The sequence below is a fragment of the Hyperoodon ampullatus genome (assembly GCF_949752795.1).
Source record: "Hyperoodon ampullatus genome assembly, chromosome: 2".
NCBI lineage: Eukaryota > Metazoa > Chordata > Mammalia > Artiodactyla > Ziphiidae > Hyperoodon > Hyperoodon ampullatus.
This window is the reverse complement of record NC_136915.1, coordinates 117762020-117776337: the sequence shown is the minus strand read 5'-3', so window position 1 is coordinate 117776337 and position 14318 is coordinate 117762020. Positions and strand designations below refer to the sequence as shown.

Sequence of the window (14318 nt, the reverse complement as noted above, 5' to 3'; positions counted from 1 at the left end):
ATCCATAACAATACTTCATGAACAGTGGTGGAGGAGTGAGTGCCCTGGACAGTCAATCTATGGATCCTGGAGAACTTCCAGTGTCCTTGAGGGGACGTCCTGCTGGGCCCATGTTTCCCAGAGCAGAGCCAGGACACGCAACCAGGGGAGAGGGAAGGGGGAAGGTTTGGAAGGTTGTGCCAGTGTTTCCTGTTCTCCCAGTGTGACGGCTGCCCAGGCTGCTCCTGAGAGGTGGTACAGGAGTCTCACAGGAGGTACGAGGTCCATGGTTGTTTCCAGGTACCAGCTACATCCCAGAGCATCATGTGGCTAGGCAGTGGGGTTCCTCACGATCCAGGCATTGCTCATGGTAGACCCTACACAAGGGGGTTCTCTGTCTCTGGAGCCACTTCACCAGCACAGACATCCTTCTTCTTTTTCCCTGGCAAGGAGATCAGAATGAAGGTTACCCCTCCAATGTTTGTACCTAAGGCCTCTGAATCCTGACGGTCCTATCTCAAGGTCAGACAAGGAACAGCTCTCCTGGTTTTCTAAGACCCTGGAAAAGGAGATGCTTCAAGGACAGGAAGTTCTTCCTAATGTCTAGACTTTCTCTGCAATTATGGCATGCATTTAGCTGTAGAAGGTATAGAAACTTAGAGCTGGGATGGACCCAGTTAAATGACTAGGCAGAAGCCACGTGGCAGAGCCAAGGGTCAGCCTCCAGATGCCCTGGGTAGAGCCTTTCCACTATCCCCAGTAGTTGGATTCTCTCTACCCTTCTCAGTGTCCAAAGCTGCTCTTTTCTGAGCCTTGAAAACATTAGGCGAAGTGAAAGAAGTCAGTCACAAAGGATCACACTGTGCATGACTCCATTTACAGGATAGACTGTCCAGAAGAGACAGTCTAGAGACAGAAAGGATTGCCTGGGGCTGGTAGGGAAAGGGGGACTAGGGAGTGATGACTAAGGGGCTTGGGAATTTCTTTTTGGGGTAATGAGAATGTTCTCAAATTGAGTGTGGTGATGGATGAACAACTCTGTGACTGTAATAAAAGCCATTGAGTTTTACACTTGATATGCATGAATTACATGGTACGTGAATTATAGTCCAATAAAGCTGTTAAAACAAAAAGCTGCTCGCTTCCTGGCTTCCACCTTCTTACCACAAATCCTGGGGGCTGTCTGAGGCAAAGGGCCAGGTCAGACCCTCTCAGGAGCAGACCGGCCCCTAGGTGGAGTGTGACCTCTGCTGCTCCCTCTTCCCTCCCTTGCCTGTGGGAAAGACATACAGGAGCCAGCCAGCCAGCCCAGCTGCATGCTCAGTGGCTGGGCCAAGACTCTTGCCTTTTAGGACACATCCACTGAAGTCTTATGCCTCCTTCTCCTTGTTGACCCACTTTCTCCATCCTGGGACCAGCCAGACAGCCTAGGATGGACATGTCCACGAAGCCCAGGTCAGCTGGGGTAGTTCTTTCAGGAGCTGGATGGAGAGCACAGAACCCAGCTTGACCTCTGAGTGTCCCCTTCCCTCTTCTCCTGGGGGAAGGAGGCCCTAGCAGTCCCTGGCCAGAGAGGTGCTTCTCTCAGGGAGCCTTTCCTAGGATGATTGGCAAGAAGGAGTTGGGATTCATCTAGATTTTCACTCAACACACCTTTATTGATACCAGCTATGTTCCAGGAACCCTTGCTAGGTGTCAGGGGGGTGGTGACTCAGCCTTTGTCTTTCAAACCTGAGAACTCCATGGGAGAGTGAGGGCAGTAAGTGCTGTGACTGAGATGAGCACTGGAGAGTCAAGGCAGGACACAAACCCAGCCTGGGTGTGGGAGAGAAGGTCGGGAAGGCTTCCTGAAGGGAGCACACCTTGAAGATGGTGGAGGTGACAGCCAAATGAAGAAGGCGAGTTGGGTGGGAAGTTATGGAAAATGTGTTCCAGACAGAAAGAGTAGAATGTGCAAATGCCTGCAGAGGCACACAAGAGAGTAGCTCATTTGAAAACTGCTAAAGGAACTTCAGGTGGTTCAGTCTGACTGGAGACCAGAATATTAGATGGAGAGGGCCAAGAGATGACATGGGAGAGGTAAGCCTAAATAGGAGGAGGTCCAAACCTGACCCTCCTTCCCAGAAGACTTACCTCCTCCAGCCACCCCCAGCCCCTGCAGGACTCCTACCTGAGCAGGGGCCCCAGTGCCAGGCAGAGAGACCAGCCAGGATCACGAGCAGCAAGACAGGCACCACCACCAGTAGCACATCTTTGTAGGAGGCCATCCCTGGAGCTGGACATGGAGGGGGCAGGGTCACAGGTGGACTGGATGCTTCACAGTCCCTCAACCACTGATCCCCAGCCCTTGGCATACCTGCTTGGTGATGGCAGCTCTCCCAGGGGGTGACTGTGGCCAAGTCCCAGCTGACAGGGTTTGAGACAATGCAGGAATAGGCCACACCTTTGTCACCTGGTCCCAGTGACACACTCAGCACCTGTCCGTCCATGAAGAGGCCACCTGGCTTGATATCAAGGTCAATGTTTCCCTCCCGTCGCCAGCTATAGGTTATGTCGCTGATGTTGGGAGCCCAACAGGACAGGAACACTTGGCAGGTCTTGGAGGGCTGAGCATCCCCTGATACAGCAATGAACACTTGCACCATGGGCCTGGGCACTGCATCTGAGCAAGAACATCAGAGCCAGTGTGGGTTATAGGGATGCTGAGCGGGGCCCATAGCTCCAGCTCTGGGATCCATGCAGGGCTAGATGCCACCTCTGGCTAGGCCACTCTGGCTCTAAAGCCTCATCAGTCTCCCATTGCCCACAGGACAGAAGCTGAATTTCTAAGTCTGGTATTCAAAATCCTTCATTAAATGGTTGATGTCAACTTCTCCAGCTGTACCTCCTGCTGACCCACCCCACCCATCTTAATTAATTTCCTGTTCTCCCAAACGTGTCATGCTCTTCTTCATATCTTTCATATGGCTCAGCTGTACACATATGCTTTTCTCGTCTCACCCTCCTAGAAAACTCCTACTTATCCTCCAAGGCCCAGCTTGGACACACTGCTTACTGTTCTGATTATGAAGCCTTCTCTGATATTCCAGGTATGGCTCTGAGCCCTCTGAGAACTCTCTGTATCCCTTGTCATCAAATTTCCCTGATACATGATACATCAGTCAGAGAGACAACAAACGTTTGTTAAGGTAAGCACAAAAACAAACACATTCCTGGACTTTTGGAGCTTTTGGAGTTTGGTGAGGAAGACATACTAACAAGTGATTATAAATAACTAAGAAAATTTTTACAAGGATGCAAAATTCTGTGAAGGAGCATACCAGGGGGTAGGGGCTCTGCCTTGTTATCTCCATAACCCTTGCTTTCAAGGTGCTCAGCTACCTGGGCCATTGGACAAATTGGTGTCCTGGCATCCCAGGCCATGGCTGCCCTTTCCTACTTCGGTTGATGAGTAGATCATGAGTCTCGTGGCAAAGGGGGCCAGTGGGAGAGCATTCTGGCAACAACGGGAGGGCTCAGTCTCTGAGAGCATTCCAAAGTTAAGCTGAGTAAAACCTCATTAATGCCAGCTCAATCTGGTGGGATTTGTGATATGAAAAAAGAAAAGATTTGCTGGGTGCACTAATAGTATAAACAAAGATTACAGGGGAGGGAGATATTTACACTACTTAAGAGGACAAGCTGCTTCCAAACACGATCAGGCACAGTAGAAACACCCATTGACATTTCTAGTAACTGATCTGCTAATTCAAATCATTCTTATCTATTGTCAAAGCAGAGCTCCTAAGGACGGCTGCTTGGCAGCTTTGTGCAATTAGTTCTAATCACGCTACGTATTTGGAAGCAATAAAACAGCAATTTCCTTAAAATCTGTAATTCAGATGCTGAGAACAAGGCATTTTAGAGCTTAGTGGTGTGGGTGCTGCATGTATTATCACATTCAACGTCCTCATTTCACGTATGTGGCAGCTGAGACTCAGAACGGGAGAGAGCCTCCCTAGCTGCCTGTATGGTTGTGAAGGCTGTCCACTGTGCAGGGGCACTGGGCTCAGAGGGTAACAGGTGAGAGGGGGGTGCTGAATTCCAGCCAGCACTCTTCTTGCCAACATGGTGCAACATGGATCAGGGTCATGTGCATCCAAAAGGACACACATTTAATTGTACACTGGCAGCCCGTGTGGCTCACCTAAGTGATGAGCCAGTTATCTTCCTCTAGGTGTGGGAGGGTCTCTCTCTTTCCAGTTTGCTACTGCCTTTCTCTCCCTCAGTGTTTTGCTCTGCCCAGCTATCACCCCTACTCTCCATTCTTAAATTTGGACCTTTTCCTCCCCCTTATTCTATCTCAATTTCTGAGGTTTTACTGAAATAGGGGTCACTGACATATCTTTTCCAAGTCACTAGATACATGAATAGGAGCTCAAAGGCCATTTTATCTTTACCAGCAGAAATACGGTGGCAGTGGTAGAAGTGTAGGTGGTGATGGTGCTGCAGGTGATGGAGGGCATGGTGGTGGTGGTTGCGGAGGTGCTGGTTGTGACAGAGGTGGAGGTGAAGTTGCTGGAAAGAAAGACCCATCCAGCCTCCAGTGAATTCAGTCACCCCAGCTGAGGTGCTGAGAGCAGCTTTATGAATGACCCTAACAAACCTATGTAGAACAGAGGATCTGCTCAGCTGAGCCCTGCCAAGTCAGACTTGTGAGAAACAAAAATATTTGTTGTTTTTAACCAGTAAGTTTGGGGATGGTTTATTTTGCAATAACAAATAACAGAGAATACCATGAATGATGTAAATTTAAAATCTCTCAATACATCTAAAAGAGCTCTTTTAAGAAACATGACATAGGGCTTCCCTGGTGGTGCAGTGGTTGAGAATCTGCCTGCTAATGCAGGGGACACGGGTTCGAGCCCTGGTCTGGGAGGATCCCACATGCCGCGGAGCAACTAGGTCCGTGAGCCACAACTACTGAGCCTGCGCGTCTGGAGCCTGTGCTCCGCAACAAGAGAGGCTGCGATAGTGAGAGGCCCGCACACCGCGATGAAGGGTGGCCCCTGCTTGCCACAACTAGAGAAAGCCCTCGCACAGAAACGAAGACCCAACACAGCAAAAATAAATAAATTAATTAATAAGCTCCTACTCCCATCTTCAAAAAAAATTTAAAAAATGACATAAAAATTCTATACTTTAGTTACCATGAATTTTTCAATTAAAAACATTGTGTCATAGTTTAATTGCAATATTTATTTTTCTTTTTGGTGGTGCATAAAATAATGGCACGTCTTATAAACTGTTATCTTAGAATTGATGATGTCTAGGCCAGCCTCTATCCCAGATGCTTTCTCAAATGCCACTGATTTACCTTTATTGGGATTTTCATGGTAATATTACTATACTGTTTTTCCAAGTGAGAAAGGTCAATATCAGGGAGTAAGTATTGTGTCCAAGGCCACTGAGATAAGAAAAGACCAAGCTAGAGTTCAGACCAGGACTGTGGGGCGGAAAAGCCTGGCTGCCCCAGCCAGAAGCTCACCTGCGAGAACCCGAGGAGTTTTCTTACCTGTGGCTGTGGGGAAGCAGCTGTTCCCTGAATCAGCCATGAGGTCAGAGGCCAGAGGTTTCTAGACCCCAACTCTCCCCAGTTTCCAGGACCCAGGATGCCTTTGCGGAGCTTTGTGGGAAGAGGTGGGGCAGAGAGCCTGAGTCAGGCCCACTCACCATACACCTTGAGCTGCAGGGTCTGGGTCCAGGCTCGACCTTCCTTGTCCACCAGCAGCACGGAGAAGTTGCCGCTGTCTCCAGACTCCAGTGGCCGCAGCTCCAAGCTGAGGTTGCTGTGCAGCTGGGCTCGGCCCAGGAAGCGGGAGTGGTACAGCATCTCCAGAGACCCCCGAAAAAACGTGGCCAGGAGCTCCTCTGAAGGCCAGAGGGATCTCCAGATGGCCTCTCGGATTTGGAAGCCGGGAGGGCGCTCTGCCACCAGCAGCGCCGAGCCCCCCACCTGGCCCTGAACTTGGGCACCGGTGACAATGAAGGGAAGTAGTGCTGAAAGGACAGAACCCCATCACTCTGCCTGCCCCAAACATCCTCATCTCTCTCCTGCATGCAGCTGAGCTGCTGCAGAGCAAGGGAGGGCCCTTCTCTCCACACTCCCTCCACCCAAGCTGAGACTGCACTGCGCCAGGGACTGGGAATAAAACAGTGAGGAAGGGAATCCAGTCCCTGTGCTCATGGAGCTCAGACTCTTCAGACAGCAATTTACCATGACGGCAAAAATGGGTGCCCTGGGAGAACACAGGTGGGCTGATAGGGTGACCTTGCCAGGCCTTGAAGGACTCAGAGAAGAAAAGGTTAAGCTGAGATCGGAAAGAGGAATGGGAATCAGCCAGGCCAAGCAGAGGGAGGCCTGGAGTGAGGATGGGGAAGTGTTAGAGACTGAGTGGGCAGCACACACAAAGGCCCGGACGGTGAGAGAGCTCGGTGCACTGTGGGGAACTGAAAGTAGTTCTCTGCAGAGGGAGTAAGAAATAGCACTGCAGAGTCTGTGGGAGCCAGATCCTGCAGGGCCCTAAAAGCAACCTTGGAGTTTGGGCTTTATCCTTAGAGCGATGGGGGGCCTTGGATAGTCTTTAAGTAAGAGAGTGACGTGATTAGATCCATGGTTAGAAAGACAACTCCAGCAGAGGTGTGCAGGCTGCACAGGAGGTGGGGCAAGACTGAGCCTGCGTCTATTAATCCCAAGGAGAGTGGGATTGTACTTGTCCTGGAAGTACCATGGAAACTTGTACTGAGGAAGGGAGCATCTGAGACAGGCAGAAGTGGGAGGAATGGAGAGATTGCTGTGTGTAGTCAGGGGGATCTGGTAACAGATTAGATCTGGGGAGTGAGGGAGCCAGGATGGCTCCCAGGTCCTTGGGACCCACTGGATGCCATTTTCTGTGATCCAGAACAGGAGGAGAAACAGAATGGGGTGAGATGTCAAGAGGCTGTTTTTCTGGGAACATATTCAGTGTGACTTGTGTGGGTGACACTTCTGCTTGAAGTGTCCCTCTGACTCCTCTGCTGACTAATTTCTGCTCCTCCTTGAAGCATCACTGCCTCCCCTGGCCTCTGCCATCTGTCACTGCAGGTTACAAACTCTCTCCGTGTTCCCACAGCGGGCTGAAATCACCACTACAAATGCTCCTATCCCTCTATTGTGACCACTTGTTTATGAGTCCCATGAGACCATGAGTTCCTCTTCTCATGTTTGTACTTCCTGTGCCCAAACACAGTTTAGGAGTGGGATGTAGGAGAAGCTCGGCAGATATACTGAATGCATGACGAAATTGGCTGAGGACTTCCCTCGTACCCAGCACAGTGGTGGGCACGAGGGTTCAGAGCAGAATAAAAGCAGATGGAGAACACACCCAAGTGCTGGGAGTTTGGTTAGGGAGCCGTGTTCTGGATGATCACTCAGCCAGCTGCTGGTAACTCCAGTCTCCTGTCCGTCTCACTGCCCTGCCAGCCTCAGTCATCTCAGTCCTAACTGGGGATGGCTTCAGGGTTAAGGCACAGTGGAGACGTCACATAAAGAGAGCATAGCACTGGATGTCAATCAAGACTCCTGTTCTATCCCGCCCTGGCTCTGCCACGAACAAGCTGTGCAATCTTCAGCCTACCTCTTCCCTCTAAAGGCTTCCATTGTCCCATTCGTAAAGCAAGGGGGTGCATTCAATCAGTGGTACTCATCGCTTTTACCATTCAGAAAAATTATTTTTGCTTCCCATGTCCACAGATTTGAAAGGTTTGTGAACCAAACAGATTCCCTCTTTTTGGCAGGATTTCTTCACATGTTTAGAAATGATGAAATCTGCAGACTTTTGGAGCCAGGAACTCAGGTGGGGACACCAGACAAAATCATCTTGAGGTCCCTATGAGTTCCCGACACAAACAAAAGTGTCTGAGTATTTGCCACACCCCATGGCTCCCATCCCCTGGCCTAACAGTGCTGGCCCTTGTCATACTGGCCACTTGTTAACCAAGAGAGGGAAGTCAGGCATCGGACAGGATGGAGGGGTGTCGCCCAGTGTTGAAGAGACCTGATTTGTCTCTTCTGACATCACACCGCTATCGACCACCCCAAGTCCACAGGCAATATATTAACTTGCTTTTGTCTCTCCTCCCTCTTCAATGTCCACTTCCACAGACCTGCAGGGAGGAGTCTCAGCTCTCCCACAGGCTGTTGGAAAGACATCCTCAGATTGTAAGAGCCCTGCCCTCCCCTGCTCTCCCCAGACCACATTTAGAATTTGCATGTGTTAACACTGCCAGACCCTCACATTCTCACGACCATCTCTTTCAAAACCAATGGTACCACCAGCCTCAGTTTTAACCTCTTTGGGCCACAAAACAGCTTGTGTCTCAGGGACATGGAGGTTCCTTGTGCTGTCATCCTTCTATCCAAGATCGTGCATCTCTTTGCCTCTGCCTAGCTTTTAAGGTTGCCCAAGAACTTGCTTCAGTCTTCCCTACCCCTCCACAGCTCCTGGGTTCTCACTTGGGTGGGGGAGAGGATCCTGCCCGGATGTCTGGGGAAGGGACTTCAGCTCTCTGAGGCCAGGCCACCCACCTGCCCCACTTACCTTCCCAGAGAAGCAGACTCCACAGGGACCACACGGTCATACTTCGGAGAGGCAGGCAAAGTCGCTCGACAGCCAAATCCAGAGCATCCCAGGTCAAGTGGATGCATGGAAGGAGCTGTGGTCCTTCTGGAAAGTCCCATGGTTAGAAGGAGGAATGTTGACTCAGAACAGGACGCCCTGAAAGTGAAAATATCCAGAGGAAAGTGGAAGTTGGCCTCGGGTCTAGCTGGGCTCTTTCAGGAGCTGATTCTTGTAAGTCAGCCTCTTTCAAATGTCTATGGTTGGCCAATGCAGAGGGCAAGTGCCCTCCCCCCCCCAACACGAGCCCACATCCTCCTCGCTGCCTCCCACCGGGCATCCCCGCATCCCACTCTGCCCGGCTGCCCCCTGCCTTTCCTGTTGTCACCACAGAGAAACCTCTAAACTGCGATTCCCATCATCACTTCTCTGCTTAAAATTCTTCCGCAGCCTCCCACTGCCTTCAGGATAAAGACTAAACTGTTGGCTCAGCATACAAGGTTCTTCTACGTGCAACTCCAGCCTGCTTCTCCAGCCTGCCGTCCTACGTCCATTCCGCTCTCCAGCCACGCCAAGCCAGGACTGCCTCTTCTCAGAACTGCCAATTCCACACTTCCGTTCGTTGTACTTGTTCCATTCATCCTTCTGGATGTGGCATGGCTATGCAGGCTATGCAGCTGGCTGGACTCCTGTTCCAGGCTTCCTGACCACAGGCAGCATGAACCTTCCTTTCTGCGTGCCCAGCACATGCCCGTTCCTGTCATAACTCTTAGCACACTGTTTCACAACAGTTTTCTCATCTCCACAGACTGTTTGTTGCCAAGGTCTCATATTCATTTCTGTGTACCCCTCGGTGCTGGGCATGTCATGGATGCTTAATGGACATTTGTTAAACCAGGGTGTGCATTCTAGAGATTGATGCATATTTTGCTTCCTGGAAGCCCTACAACTCTCCTCTGAGAGGATCTGATTATCACCCTGTTAGAGATGGGGGAGGTGGAAAACCAGAGTGAGGTTAGCACCTTTCAGAGGTCACAGAGAAGCAGAGCTATGAGCTGAGCTTCAGCCTTCCGAGTGTGGTCCATTTTGCCAGTCGCTCCATCCTAACTCCGTTTCTCTTCTCACTTGCGGTAACTTGGTTTCTTTAGTCAGGGAAGCCTTTGCGAGAAGATAAGGAACATCTCCGAGCTTCCTGAGTGTGGCTGTGATGTCTAGTCCTGCAGAGCTTCTGACCTGTCAGTCAAACTGAATGCTCTGCTCTGGACCCAGCTGGGAACGAGGCAGATGTGGTGGCAGGTGAGCAGGAGGATTCCAGAACAGGGTTCCTGCCCTCCAGTCACTCACCACCAAATTGTAGGAACAAGATATGCCTGGGAAGGGAAGGCCCACAACAGACAGACACGGCTCTGTGCAGAAGAGCAGCACAGACAGTCAATGCTGCAGGAGGGCATGGGAAGAGGTCTCTGTGGATGTGGGCAGGGGACACTTCCTTAAAAGGTGGAATTTGGGCTTCCCTGGTGGCGCAGTGGTTGAGAGTCTGCCTGCCGATGCAGGGGACGCGGGTTTGTGCCCTGGTCCAGGAGGATCCCACATGCCGCGGAGCGGCTGGGCCCGTGAGCCATGGCTGCTGAGCCCGCGTGTCTGGATCCTGTGCTCCACAACAGGAGAGGCCACAACAGTGAGAGGCCCGCATACCGCAAAAAAAAAAAAAAAAAAAAGGTGGAATTTGAGCTGCATCTTGAAGATGGACATGATTTGGATAGGCTTAGAATATAGGGAGGGCCAGAGGTTGGGGGTGGACTCTGAGCATGAGGGGAAAGCTTGGCAGTGGGGAGGTCCCATGTGGGCTCTAGAGACAATGAAAGACCAGAGGGAGGAATCCTTTAGGGCTGTCTTGGGTAAAATGGAAAGGGAGGCTGGGGGTCAGATTATGGGGTCCTTGAGTACTGGGTTAAGTTTAGGCTTTTATTCTGGAGGCCAGCAACTCTCACCCGTGCTGAAAACTTGGATTCTCAGGGATTCTGGTTCAGTGGGGCTGGGCTGGGGCTCAGGAACCTGTAGTTTTAACAAGCACTGCACTCCAGGTGATTCTGAGCTAGTGAATGGAGGGAGGGCTCTGAGAAGCACTGCTTGGAGGGAGGGGGCTGCTGTCCATTTTGGGCTAACTTACTAGTGGGAGGACAGTGTGCAGGGATGATTGGGAGAGAAAAAAGAGGCAGGGGGGTCTGGGAAACAACTATTGTGATTGTCCTGACTGGAGTAGAAAGGAACTCTCTAGAGAGAAAGGGGCAGAGCTGGAGTTGTGACAGAACTTGGACACCACCCGCCTATGGGACACAGAGGCCAAGGGAGAGGACTGATCTATGACTCCACTGTCAATTCCATCATCCATGTGTCAGATATTTATTGAGCATCTACTTACATGTCAGGTGCTGGGGACACAAAGATGAAAGGCATAGCCTCTGCTCTCAAGGAGTCTGCAGTTTAGATGAGAAGACAGACATGTAACCCAGTAATTACAATCAGCGTGGTCAGAGCAATGCCAGCTGCGTGCATGGGATGCTATGGGAGCCCGAGGGTGGATGGGTGAGGGCCAGCGGGGGGGGTCTAGGAGGCCAGGTGGGCCTCATGGAGGGGGTAGTGTTTGAGGTGAGCCTTAGGCTATAAACAGATGAGGGTGAGGGTAGGACTTAAGAACTCAAGCTCTGGGGTCAAGCTTCTTGGGTTCAGGTCTTGGCTGTGAAACCTTCAGCAAAGTGGCTGCTCTGTGTTCGGCGTCTTCATTCACGAAACGGGGCTTAATAACAGTATCTACCTCTTCGTGGTGCCGTAAGGGTGAAACCACTTAAAATAGGGTCTGGTGCATAGTCAGGTAAAATAAAGAATGTGGCCCACCATCCAGTTCTACAAGTTATTGGCTACTGCAGTTGCTGACCTACAATACACCCTGAAAGGAATTCAGGGTGACAATCAGGATGAGGCATTCTGTGCTCTGGAAAAACAGACAGAACAGACCCTCAGATATTTTATGAACCCAATTTCTTGCATCTTCCCATACTCATAAAAGCACTAAAATCATTAACTAAGATAGCTGTGCCTCGTGACAAGCAGTAACCTTCTACCAAAATGTGCACTTAATTGCACGTACTCTTTCTCCAAAATCACGTATATGCTGGCCTCCCCCTAACCTCTTCAGAGCAGTTCCTCAGAGCTCTCTGAGAGGCTGTCTCCTGGGTTCTAGTCCTCCGAACGTCCCCAAATAAAAAGGAAACTCACGTTGTGCATTTTAATTTCAGTTGACAATCAGCACTCAAAAAAATTAACCATTGTTACTAAGTGGCCAGAGAGAGAGAAGAAGGGAGAGCTGGGCAAATGCAGGTAAAGAGTGTTGAGGTGCCAGCAGCCCTGCTTCAACTCTCTTCTCCCAGTTCCTGAGGACGGGGATCAGACCCCCTTCATTTCTGCACCCTGTATATTGCCAAGGACAGGATTTCCAAGAGGTGGTACGCTTCAAGCATGTGTTGAAGTGGATTGAATGATTCTGAAATGTCAAGGCCAGGTCTGGGGTGGCCATGGAATGCAGGAGTCTGGCTGGTGTGTGAATGCTGGGAATACGGATGCTGAATTCCTTTGGAGGAGACAGTGGGTAGTCACACTCCCTCTCAGCAGAAAGGGTGGTCCACAGTGGTCCATCCAAGCAGGAAATGAGTTGCAGTCTTCTATGCACCACCCCAGCCCTTTTCCTTTAGGGGAATTTCAGGGAGGCTGAGAAAGTGGGGAGGGGAAGGTTGGGTGAGGACCTGAAAATATCCCACCCACCTCCCCCAAAAGAAAAACTTCCAGCAGGCCTGTGACAGCTGGAGAAGAATGGACTGATGAAGGCACAGGAAGGGTTAAGCCTGCGGTGGCAGGTTCCCCCGCCTCCCCCCAGGGCTAATTACTGGTTCAGACCACATTAATTACCCAGCCACAGGGGGAGTACATGGAGTAAATTAGCTAGTAAGTTCAAAGGGGCGACTCCCCACATTCCTTAATTAAGAGAGAAGCTGGCAGCAGGGGCTGCGCTCAGCCTCCCTGGGGCCTTTCTGGGAAGCCGGGAGCCTCTGCCGCAGCCCAGGCAGGTGCAGTAGTAGCCCCATCTGCCAGGCAGAGTGGCCTGCACCTGCCACTAGCCCACCTGCACTGTGGGCTGGGGTGGGGGTAGTGGGTAGCAGGTGTAAAATGTGGCCAAATCAGCATCTGAGCTCAACCCTTAGCCCTGAGAGCAGCGTGGTGCAGAGATTCGGGGCTGGGTGGAATTTGATGGGTGGTCCAAATGATGCCCTGTCCCTGTCCACTCACACTTGTTCTTGTTCCTTGGACTGGCTTGAGGGCAGAATGGGGCCTTGCTTCTCCTGGGATGGGGGGAAGTGGAGAAGGGAAAAGAAAAGGTGAGATGTTTGGGGAGAGAAGGGAGCTGGCAGAGAAGGAGGCAGAGGAAGAGCATCAGGCAGGAAGGAGGGGCCTTCAGCGGGCTTTTGGAAGGCAGGGGTGAGGGAAGAGGGCGGAGTGTTGCTGGAGGGTGGGTGGGCCTCTGGGTGCCACTTCCTGGGGGCTGTGCAGGGTGGGGCTGAGGGAGCAGGTAGAACCCCACCTGAGCCCCGTCTTTGTGTCTACCTTCACCGGCGCGGTTCCCATAGAGTGGACCAGCTGCCTGCACCATCTGCCAGCCGACACCATGCCAGCCCCAAAGGCTGCCCTGGGTGGGGGAGCCCATGTGCACCCCTCCCTTGGCAGCCAGCTCGGGCAGTGGTGCTGCCATGTGGATGAAGACTGGGTTTGAGGCAGTGCATGCATGTGTGAAATGGATGTACCTTACATGCCCCGGAGGACACTCTCATGTATGCACAGCCCCGAAGATAACTCCCTCTTCAATATTTGTGCCCGGGGCACTTCTCTTGCCTCACCCTCATCTTAGCCCTGCTGGGAGTAGGTAGAGGGAATGGAACCTTCGATGGACAAGGGGCATGGTGCTCACAGTTGGAAGGGGGGAAACTGAGGAGAGGGGAAATAGAAGGAGCCTATGAGATAGCTCATGGGAGACTGGGTGGGAGGCATCTGAGGCTTTGGTAGGGTCTGTTTTGAGGCAAAGACATACCTTCCCAGAGAGTCAAAGGAAGGCTGCAGAAAAAAGAAACAAAGCCACGACTGTGTTGTGTTGAGGTAGAGAGCTGGAGGCTGGAAACTCATTTCTTCATTCACTCACTTACCCAGCATTTGTTGGAGTCCCATCTTGTGCACACTAATGTACTGAGCAAACGTTTGTTGAACATCTAGCATGTGTAAGCCCCATGAGATCAGGAGCACATGCTGATGATGACGGTGATCACGCTCCTGACCATGAAAGGAACAGTCACTATTCATCTGTACGTCACATGGGAGAGAATTCTGGAAACAAGTACAACATAGGCTCTTCACTCACAGAGAGTGGTGTGTGCTGAGTGAGCAGCCTTAGTGATGCTCCAGGTCTGCTGGGTGCAGCTTCTTCTGGCCGTGTAGACAGAGATATGATATGGGAAAGCCTGGGTCTTTCCTGTGCTGTGCACCTTGTCTGTACTTACCGTCATCACAGTTGATACAAAGATGAAGGACACAGAGCTGTTTAGTGGATGCTTATTTAAATAAAAAGGTAGGAGATCTATTTCCTAGCCAAATTAAAAATAA

The 14318-nt window shown here is 51.2% G+C and overlaps 1 protein-coding gene across 1 annotated transcript; it reads right to left on the bottom strand.

The window, feature by feature from the left end:
- Nucleotides 1-356: 356 nt before the first annotated feature.
- Nucleotides 357-8637, bottom strand: SLAMF8 (SLAM family member 8; the record flags this gene model as incomplete). The annotated part of the gene is made up of 5 exons (XM_079697126.1): nucleotides 357-421; nucleotides 2150-2254; nucleotides 2336-2641; nucleotides 5692-6018; nucleotides 8598-8637. 5 exons carry the CDS (start codon nucleotides 8635-8637, stop codon nucleotides 357-359), a joined length of 843 nt encoding a protein of 280 aa, XP_079553252.1.
- Nucleotides 8638-14318: the final 5681 nt, after the last annotated feature.